Source organism: Rhinopithecus bieti, unplaced genomic scaffold, assembly GCF_001698545.2.
Source record: "Rhinopithecus bieti isolate Rb0 unplaced genomic scaffold, ASM169854v2 scaffold_50384, whole genome shotgun sequence".
NCBI classification, from domain to species: domain Eukaryota; kingdom Metazoa; phylum Chordata; class Mammalia; order Primates; family Cercopithecidae; genus Rhinopithecus; species Rhinopithecus bieti.
Window position 1 is genome coordinate 435,009 of NW_016820218.1, and position 11,556 is coordinate 446,564.

Below are 11,556 nucleotides of genomic sequence, written 5' to 3' on the forward strand. Positions count from 1 at the left end.
GGACTGTGCAGAACACATTAGAAAAGTGCCTCACATAGGGAGCTCTCATTCTAGTGATGGAGGATAGACAATAAACAGAAACAAGTAAATAAGATAATTTTAGGTAATGACAAATGCTTTGGAGAAGATAAAATGGGGTATTATGAGAGAAGGCCTATTGGTTGAATGAGATAAATGGAGGGAAGAATGGGAGGAGATGAGGTTAGAAAGGAGAGATAGGATTTTATTCTGAAAGAATGGATAAGCTATAGGAAGGTTTTAAGTAGTCAAGGGCTACCATTTACACTTTAGAAAGACCACTCTAGCTGCCGTATGGAGGATGTGTTATTTGTTAGGAGGAAAAGTGGAAAAGATAATAGTAGCCAGGATCAAGAAAGGAAGAAAGAACTAAACAAACTGGGTTTGGAGTCTAAGAATACTTCTGGGTGTTATTTCTGCAGCTACCCTATTAGGGCACATGAGTAGCATTAAGGTCCCCTGCTTATTGTTGGAATGAAGAGAAAATGTGGGAGTTAATGTTAACATTTGATTTTGGAATCCATAACTTTCATATCGTGACCCTGACATCTCCAACTTGTGGACCATTCCTTGTTCTGCCTCGTAAATTTCCTCAGTCTGGTCTTCCAAATCACTAATTCATTCCTCAGCTATTTTTTCTGTCATATTTATCCTACCTTTTATTTTTTATTTCAATTATATTTTCCATACCTAATGGTTCTACTTGTTTACTTTTTACATTTTCTAGTTTTTCTTATTTTATTAATACTTTCTATCATCTTCTCTCTTAATATGTTTATTAGCCTTTTAAAAATTTATTGTGTACATTTTAATATCTCTCTTTTGTGGGAATCTGTAATCTAGTAGGTTGTTAATTTGTAGGTTAATTACTTTTAAAAAGGCTGTGCTCCTCAAAAGTCCTGTTAATTTGGCCTTTGAACTCACTTCCCCTGGGCATTTCAGCCAGATCCTGGTCTCCAATGCAGCCTTGTCAGCTCCAGTGAGTCCAGGGGTGGGGTGTGGATGAGTCCCAGGCACCAGAAAACCACTCCCTATTCCACAGAATAACTTCTCCTGTCAGGTCTTCACCTTTTGCTCCCAGGAAGAAGCAGGTTTAGGAGGGCGGTTGCTTTCCCACCCTGGGGACATTTAGAAGTGGAGCAAGGTGGCAGCAACTCCCCAAAGTCAATTGTTCCCCAAGTTTGTTGTTATTGTTACTGCTCCAACTCCTTACCAACACAGTCTCTCTGCCCTGCCTAATCTTTCTTTAGAGGACACCTAGAACAGTTTGATATTTCACATGAGTCAGAGCAACTGGTCCCAAGGCAACAGAGAAGAAGAGCAGACTTACGTTGTTCCCTTGCCCCATTTTATCTTCCCACAGCCCTCCCAAGCTGTCCCCTGTCCCAGGCCAATGCAGCCATCTGACTCAGGTTGGGTTACCCAGGGAACAGACTCTGAGATGGAGACTGGTGAATAGAAGGCTTATTATAGATCACACTGGGATCAACACCTGTGGAAGGGGAGGGAAAGGAATGGAACTGAACAGAAGGAATAGTTGAACTATATAAAGTGAGTTGAACCAACTAACTTCAATTAGTTATATATGGATTTTATATACATTAGGTACCATGGCTCCAATAGTTGAACCAAAGAAGACTGCAGCCAACTTCACAGGAAGCTCTGGAGCTGGGACAGCCCTTCAAAGTTGTCCAGAGTTAGACCAAGCATGCCAGGCCTTTATACCCACACACTGTCCAATCACTGAATGAAGCTGCCCCAGAAAGTGGGCATGACCTTGACAAGGCAGTTCTCAGAGAAAGCTAACAGCTGAGGTCTGCCAGCTGGCAGCACTCCCAACAGTTGAGGGGTATAAGTCCTTCCTCCCTGAACAGGGAGCTGGGGGGCACATCGTGGCATCCACAGCACCACCCACACACGCACCAGTTTAAAATAGCCCCCACTACCCCAGGGGCTTTTCACCTTCTCCAAGTCCTTCAGGATTTTGTGAGGGAGAGAGGATGGAAAGCCACATTAATTCAACCTTTTTGTCAAAATCATAGTCAGTCCAGGAGTTTTTTAACCTCTGAATAACTGTGTAACTCATTTCCTTTCTTTCTGCACTTTGTCTCACATGAGCTGTCACATCCCTCTGGGGCCGATTTACTTTAGCTCCCATATTCTTGCTAACCCTCAGTTCTGTATTGCTTGCTGAAAGCTTTATTTTCCCAGGAGGCTGAAGCTGAGTGAGTCTTCTGAAGACTCAGCCAGAGCTGAGCAGAGGTGTGCTGGCTCTGCAGAGACAACAGGACCCCTGGGCATGGGGGATGGCAATATTTTCCATGGGACCAAAGTCTGCTCTGTGAGTCCCACAGAACCCCCCATCATTTCTCAGGTCGTAGACCCCCACCCCACCAGACAGTTGCAGTATGTGGGATGGGGTAGGAGCCAAGGCGAGCAGTGATGGTGCAACTCCTCCTTTTGAAAGCTACCTAAGTGATTCCAAAAATGCCTGTTCTCTTTTACACACACACACACACACACACACACACACACACACACACCTGCCAGCTCAGGCAATCTCATTTTCTTCACCCAAGTCTTCAACCACCATTTACTTCTCTGGTAACATCAAAATCTCTATCTTCAGACACATTTCAGACTGTTCAAGGGGCATCTTCATATAGATGCCATATACAAAATCTCAAATTTGTTTTCTTCCCCCTAAACCTAACTGTTTTTTGTTTGAATTTTCAGTCTTGATGAAAAGTGACATCATACATTAAGCTCAAATCCAAAATATCAGAATCTCTCCCGCTTTCAGGCTCATTTCCAATCTATCTCAAAGTTCTACAGCTTCTAGGTTTATAATATTTGTAGCATCTATCCTCCTCCTTTATGTCCAAGATCACCATCTGAGTCTCAGACCTTCCTCATTTTTTCATGTAGATTACTGTCCATGTTAGTTATCTATTGCTGTGTAGCAAAGTATCCCAAAACTCAGTGGCATAAAACAGCAAATATTTACCTCACAGTTTCTCAGGATCAGGAATTCTAGGATGGTTCACTTATATAGCTCTTGATAGGACACCCCAGACCCTTGCTGGCTATTGTCAGGAGTTTTCAGTTCCTCGTCAGGTGGACCTCTCCCTAGGGCTATTCAATATGGCAGTTGGCTTCCCCCAAAATGCCTGAAGGTAGAGAGAGAGAGAGGAGGGAAGTGGGGAGGGAGAGAGAGAAAGAGAGAGAGAGGTATCTGATTATCATAGGGTGAGGAGTAAACCACACATATTGAAAGGCGCAACAAAACTAGCTTGCTTCTTCAAGAATCTGATCTGTGAAGGGAAGGAGTAATAGATTAATGCCAAGAGAGGTTATCAGGATTTTTAAGTTTCTTTGCTCGTACATGAAAGAGCCCTGGCCTTTGTCTTTTCCCATTTCTCATTTACTTTGTTTACTTTTCGTTGAACTTCTGACTCTTTTGCTCATCTTTGCCTTTAATCTGTGATTTCTTCCATCTATTAGTAGGCAACCCTCTCCTCAGCATAGAATTATCAGGTATTACATTTATATGGATCCAGAAATCATCCAACTTGGTTTGTTAGAATAGTGGGTAAAATGAGGAGGAAGCACATTCCAGGGGTGATTTGGAGGCAAAGTTTGAAGGGGACCTCTTCTCCGCATGTAACGTAGTATGAACTCCAGACTGCTTAGCTTGAATACTGGTCCACCATTGTTAGCTGAATAAAGTTGGACAAGTTATTCAATCTTTCTAAGCCTCAGTTTCATTATCGTTAAAAATGGGGTAATATTAATAGATCCTTCATGGTGTTATCATGAAGATTCAATAGATGAATAATTTAAAGTGCTAGCCACAAGGTCTGGCTTATATTAAATGCTCAAAGATATTAGCTGTAACTATTTATAAAATGCAGGAGTAGTGTATGGACATGGTGGTAACGCTTTTGACTGCTCAGTGATATTTTCCTCCCGCTTTCTGATTCTCAGGTTCTAGAATTATCCCAAACAGTAGCCACTGGCCACATGTGCCTGTAGAGCACTTGAAATGTGGCTAGTCCAAATTGAGGAGTTGTGCCCTAAGTGTAAAATACACACTGGACTTCAAAGATTTATTTTTAAAAAGAATGTAAAATATTCCATTAAAAAGTTCACATTGATTACATGTTACAATGACATTTTAGATATAATGGGTTAAATAAAATATATTGTTAAAATTAATGTCATCCGTTTTTGTTTTGTTTTATTTTGTTTTTTGAGATGGAGTCCTGCTCTGTCGCCCAGGCTGGAGTACAGTACCTCAATCTTGGCTCACCACAGCCTCTACCTCGCAGGTTCAAGCGATTCTTGTGCCTCTGCCTCCTGAGTGGCTGGGACTACAGGCGTGCGCCACCATGTCCAGCTAACTTTTGTATTTTTTAGTAGAGACGGGGTTTCACCATGTTGGCCAGGCTGGTCTCGAATTCCTGACCTCAAGTAATCTGCCCACCTCAGCCTCCCAAAGAGCTGGGATTACAGGTGTGAGCCACCACGCCTGGCCTGTCATCAGCTTTTTAAAAATTGTTCTTAATGTGGCTATTAGAAAGCTTAAAATTGTCTATAAGGTTTACATTATATGTCTTTTGAGCAGTTTTATAAAGATGAAATTACAGAGCTACTAAATTAGAAAGAAGTAATATTTCTATATTTTCTTTATCTGCATAGCATGAGTCCCTCTTCTTCCTTTATGAATCAACCAGTTTCTGCTGACCTTCACTGGGCAGTTGAAACCTTGCCGTCTGCCCACACTGGTCCTTGTGAGCAACCATCCATCACTAGGGTAATAATAATGATATCTGTGACCAACATTTAGCCAGCTTCTGGCATAGCCCAAAAAAATTCAGCTGCAGATTAATCCTAAGACAGCAAACAACCAACAGGGAAGACACAAACTTCTTATTTTTTAAATTCCTTTGGCAGAGATACTTGATATCAAATTAGAGGTAAAAAGGAGGAAAATTGCATATGGCAAATACCACCAGTAGTCAATCCAGGAGACATTTTCTCCTTCCTCTTTGCTAATAAAAGTCCCAGTTTTGTTTAAGGCTACAATGTACCCAGTTCAAAAAAACAAAACAAAAGAAGGTGTAAGAGGTGGCTATATGACGTAGCTTCAGTCAGTGAAATACAGACAAAAGTGTCATGGTGAGTCTTTTCAAAAGGCTGTCTCGATTTAAAAAAAGGACGGGTGTTGACAAACTCAACAGATGCACACATTTTATTTTATTTTTTGCCTTTTGTCTTTTCTATCTGGAATGGGGACAGGACACTTCAAGGTGGAACAACAACCTTGAGACCTGAGGGTAAAGGTCACACACTATGAGTGGGCAAGGAAGCCAGAAGGAGCTGGGTACCTGGTGACTTCCTCGGTCAGCTGCTCTACCTCTCCACTTCTTGTTACATGAACCAAATAAATCCTACTTGCTTAAATCACTCTCTTTGGTTTTTCAAAAACACAGCTAAACACAACCCCAGCTGAAACTTGCAGTCCAGAAAATGCTAATGTTCACAATCTGGCCCTAAAATCTGCTGTCCTGAGGACATTTTCACTTCCAAGAAAATTTGTCACTATTGGCCTAAAGCAAATAGTTATTTTGGCTCATGCAATGGGAATAAGCATGAATTATTTGGCCTTGGCTTTTTATGATCTGGCACATATAATAGTCATTTTAAAAATATATATGCTATATATCTATACATCTATGTAAGTATACAGATACAAATATATATTTCCAAGAAGGCAGGGGCTTTATCTGTCTTATTCATCATTTTATTCCCAGGCCCTAACAAAGGCCAAATCCCCTTTTCCTTAAGGCTGACTTCTCTTTCCAGTGACATTCACAACATAATTTGCTACCATTCAGAGGTGGCAACATGGAAAACATCCTAGGCTAGGTTACAGGTGACCTAGAGGTAATCCTGGCCCTACTAAATAAATAGTTCTGGGACATTGAAATATTTCTTCAAATAAAAACTCGTGCAGAAATTCAGTGTACTAAGCAGGTAAGATTAAAGAGAGAAAACTCACAGCCCCTTCTACTGGGTGATAGGATAATAAGAAATCCCCAAGAAATTTAATAGCACTAAAGACAAATTTAAAGTAAACTTCTAACTCAATTATACAGATTTGAAGGATGGTTGTCATGTTCATGTATTAAAAATATGACTTGGTGTAGGGTCAGAAATCAGTACACATAAGGGCTTTGGAAATAACCTGTACTTGGGGACTATACAACCAAGTGTTTTAGTGCATGAGCTTTGGATTACCGAGGACCAGTTAACTACTCCATTAATGGGTTTGGCAATCCCAAAAAACACAGTCCTGAACATCATAATACCAAGTGTGGACATCCCAAAAAGATCAAAATCCCCAAAATATAATTCTGGAAAAACTAATTTAAAAGACATTTCTTCACATTTATAAAAGGAGATTTATTTTAGAAGCATATGAAAACATGACAGAGCATTTCACAGGGCACTTTACATAATAAAATAGGCAATAGTATGGTGCATTTTTAGAAGCATAAACATACAGATACACTAACAACAGTCATATGGGTATAATGTTATAAGTGGATGAACCATATTCATAAATAAATAAGTCAAAATTCAAAATGTATAAATGCATAATACTATGGATGGTAGTTTTGTGCAACCCAGCTTTATAACTGTAGTCATCTGAAATACCATGACAGATAACCTAAGTCTTTTGATAAGATTGATCCAAAACTTCAATGAGTCACTGCAGCATATGCAATTGCACAAAGAACTGAGATCTTGAGAAATTTTATCTTTCACAAATGCAGTTGTACAAAAAAGGACATCTCTTCATTTACTGGGGAAGTTTAAACATCTTTACATACACAATGCTTACACACAAAGTCAATGTTGTGATAATGCACTTTTGTGGAGAAATTTATAAAATATGCATAAAACGAATTAGAACTTTCTGCAAGTCTTTATACAATTTGTACTCCAGTATTGCAAATGATGTGAAGATGAAATACAAAGTACAGCAAATTGTGAAGAGTAATAATAACAATGCTGACAATTTAAGATAGTAGGAAAAAACTAGAAAGAAAATTCAACATTTGAAAAAGTATATTCCAGGGCTACATTATGGGCAGTTGCATGGAGGTAGTCCATTAGAGCTGGCCAACTTTCACAATCATATTTTGAAGTCTTGCATGGCAATGAATTGCTGCTTTTTTTTTTCTTTTAAGACATGGCTCTCCTCAGAGAATATGTTCACATTTCATTGATTTTCCACATAGCACTGTTCTTTTTGAAATTCTACGATTCAACATACACCAACATGAGCACTCCCTATTAAATATTTCCATCTTTACATAATTTTTCTGTGCTGTTTTGGGTACACAGAAATTCATTCCACGTGCACTCATATGCAGAAGCAATACTGATAATCAAATAGTCACACTATTGTGTGTCTTCTTATCTTACTGTGTGCATAATTATATTTGAAACAGTTGGTAACTTTGCTGGCTTCTCTTCAGGCAAATGTGACTTTAATTCATTAAAATTTCCTAAAATGTCATTAGCTGGGAGGAATGCCACTGCAAACAAATGAAATATTTTAAACCATATGGGGTGGTCAATCCATTTGTCTGGATTTTCACCAAATGCGTTGGGCTGAATGACAAAACAAATTTTATTGATGACACCTTGAGATTCACTTTTAGAAGCCTTGATGGGACTTAATTCCAAATCTGTCATGGTTTGGGGATTCTACTAAAATCCATTTTTTTCTGGAAAGTCCACCAAATCTTCAAATAAATGTTTATAAAGTACTTCACTTTTTCCAGTCATTAATATATAAAGAAGCAGGTAAGTTCAAGAATGTTGGGATCCCACTGGGGCATGATGGCATATAGTTGATAAGAAAGATGGGGATGATTTTGAAAGTGCCATTCCAGCCAAAGTGAAGCATGCACTAGTTTGTCTATGTTAGATTTAGTGGCAAATTTAGGAAGTCTATCTTCTTTGACAGTCAAATCTCCAACTAAGAATATTTCATCATTCAATGAGTTTCAGATCACTGGAGGAACCTCTATATCAGCAAGCGTCTTTGGTTCAGAGTGTTGCTCGGTTTGTGGAATTCTTTTTATTCTCTGATGAAGAGTGTTTTTTGAAGGCAAACATGGCACTATGTGTGAAGTGGCAGAAGTCATACATGATTGAATCATTTGGCAGGGGACATTTGTTGTATTTGTTGCCTGTTTTTACTTCTGTGATTTTCAAAACATTCAAAACATTGAGGATAGATCTTTCTCGTGTAGTGCACTCCGACTCACACACTAATCTCCTTTGAAAACACCCTCACAGATACACTGCTTCACCAGGTTCTAGGTACCCCTTAATCCAGTCAAGAGATTTTAAACTTTAGGAATTTCAATGTTTGGGATTATGTCTTTTGGGATTATGATTGGTATCATTCATGAACTATTTTCTCTATCTATGAAATTAGAATAATTCTGTTAGACAATATGAAAATGCACAATGGGAATCTCTAAGGGAGAGACATCATATGCGAGGTTTTCTAAGTATATTTGATCATAGAATTATTTTGTGGTGGCCTATCCTCCTGACTGCTATTCCAGGACTCACACCTTGGAAAACTCTCTAACATAGTCACTTTTGCATCTTTATAGTTATAAAAACTTAATTTTTTCTACATTAAAGTAGAATTTTAATGAGGGGTATATAAAGGCATCAGTCTTGGAAGAAGGCTTCTAATATCTTCTTTCATGAAGCCCCCTACCCACTCCTAACTACCACCAATTGGCTTGAAGCATGAAAAAGTGGATCCACTTCTTAGATGAGACCTTCACCAAACTCTAACCATGGCAGGTGCTTAAAATCCTATCAAACTTCTCACAGGGTGAAAAACAAAGGATCAGAAGTGAAGATTCTAGTTCTGGTTCCTGGCTCCTCCAGCTCATTCTTGTAATGCCCCTGGTGTTTCCTTTTCCTTTTTCTGATCAGGAGTCATCCTTTTCTCCCTATCATTCCTAACACCCAGAGAGGTCAGCTAGAAGACAGACTGAATAACCAGGAGCGTACCATAGCTTTCCTCCTTGAACAAGCCTTCCGCATCAAGGAGGATATCTCTGCTTGTCTGCAGGGGACCCATGGCTTTCGAAAAGAGGAATCACTCGCCAGGAAGTTACTGGAAAGCCACATCCAGACCATCACCAGCATCGTCAGAAAACTCAGCCAAAACATTGAGGTAGTTCTTTTTTTTTTTTTTTTAATTTTGTTTTGTTTTGTTTTGTATTTTGGCAGCATTACTTGATAAAGATTATCAACCATCAGTGTCATTTTTCAAGTGCAGAAATATATCACTATTCCTTAAGTTCAGATGATTACATTTTAGTGGTCTAAGAGGGAAACAGTGCAATTTTTCAGCTGCTCATTTATGCCAAAAAGTAGAAGGAATTTCGATTCAAAAAATATTTACTGTGTATTTGTTTTGTAACAATGAAGACATTATGTCAGACATTGTGCTAAGATGCTTATGTTAGCCTAAATCTCCAAGATTCTATTAATGCAATAATTTCAAATAGAGGTTTTCATAATGCACATCAGTAATGCTCCATTGTATAGCCATTGCAATCTGATGCCAGCAATTTCTCTGGCCCCATCTTCTACCCTTCTTTCCTTCACTCTGGCCACACTGGCCTCCTAGCTGTTCCTATGACATTCCAAACACTTGTTAGCCTCGGGGCCTTTGCACTCATAATTCACTCTGGTTGGATCATCTTCCCCTGGATATTTCTATGCAATGTTCTTCATTCCTTCAGGTCTCTGTTCAAATATAGCCTCATAAGAGAGGATTTGCATGACATTTTATAAAATAGCACCTCTACCCACATGGTTTCAATCTCCCTTAAAGCCTACTTTATTTTTTTGTCACATAGCACTCATTGCAAACTACCATGGTCTATATTTGATTCCTGTTTGTTTTCTCTTTCTAGGTCTTTCTAAGATATAATCTCTATAAAGGCAAAGAGTTTGTTTTCTTCATGCTAAATCCCACATCCCATACCAGACAACAGTGGTGTTGTAGACAGCACTCTAAATAATCCTTAAATTGATGAGTGAATAAATAAATGAATTTGAAGGCATTAAAGTAAAAATAGAGTTTCTCATCAAAAAAAGAAAATTATTTGTCTAAATCAAGATAAACATACTTGTATAAGAGATCTTTGAGAGTTGTTAGGGTACGAATGTACGTGATGAATCTGGGTTAACAACTTTCATGCAAGGGCTGTAGAGAATGCACTTTAGGAAACTGGCCCAAAACTTGTGGAGTTATCATGAGAATTGACAACAATGTACTCTCACGATACTTGTCCTTTTCTACTATCAGAGAGAATACTGGATTTTATTAAAATTATGGGATTGACCCAGCAATTACTTCTTTATGAATTTGTACTTAAGGGCAAGGATGTTTATTAATTTATTTTTCATCTGCAGGGTTTAGCAGACCCCATAATACATCTGGGTCACTGTGAAAAGTTAAAAACTCTCATTGAACTTTTAAAAGGCACTTTATTGGTATTTAGCACATTTTGAATTGACCTCAAAGCCTCAAAGGTCAATGCCAGTCTCAACGTGATTAAAGGTATTTCCATGCATAATGAAGTATCATGAAAGTGACAAGAGGCAAGCAGCCCTGTGCCTTTTGAAATGACTAGAAAATCAAGTAAGTATAGCATAGTGCTAAAATAAGATTCCAATTTAGGAGTCAAAACTTCTTGGTAATTGAAAAAGCCAACGACTTTCTTAGAAACATCGAACTGTTTCTAAGAATATTCTATATTTTGATCTGGATTGTTACATGGTTGATTACATTACATTGAGTCAAGATCCACCCAGATGTACACTTTGACTTGTGCATTCAATACATATTAATTATACCCCAGTAAAATGCTATTAGCAACAAGGAGAAAGTCTTTCTTTCAAATCTCTACAAATCTTAACAGTTTATTTTCCTATGATAATTGACTATCTTAGATTAGCTCTCTGAAAAAAAAAGACAAATCCAAAACATTTTCCAAAAGACAAGGACAAAAACCTCAAAATACCTACGATCCTGTTAAGGGTTTGGCATATATAGGAAAATGAAAAGGACTGGACTGAGTTTGTGGAAAATTGAACTAGAAAATATTTTAAAGGCTGTAGATAACATAGTTAAAACATTATGAAGAAGAAACTATTCGGCTACCTTTAGTAAATAACTGTAAGCACTTTATAGAGAAATGGATGTTATTCAAGTATTTTAAAAGAAACTCACCTCATTAACCAGGTCAGCCCATTTGCAAGTTGGCTAACAAGATCAATTCAAGTGTGAGCTAAAGCTTGACACAGGTCTTTAAATGAAATGAAAAAAAATTTTTTAATCTACCACAATTGCATCAAAGTGCTTGTTTCTTTTAAAATCAAATGATCCTTTTTTTAAGGAGACAGTTAATACAATTT

At 38.2% G+C, this 11,556-nt stretch overlaps 1 protein-coding gene across 1 annotated transcript in view; it reads left to right on the forward strand.

Moving 5' to 3' along the window:
- FAM81B (family with sequence similarity 81 member B) overlaps positions 1-11,556 on the forward strand; it is a 53,843-nt gene that overhangs the window by 14,050 nt on the left and 28,237 nt on the right. The window contains exon 4 of the mRNA XM_017859685.1: positions 9,058-9,301. Coding sequence (XP_017715174.1) covers positions 9,058-9,301 — 244 coding nt within the window. The remainder of the gene's footprint in view (positions 1-9,057; positions 9,302-11,556) is intronic.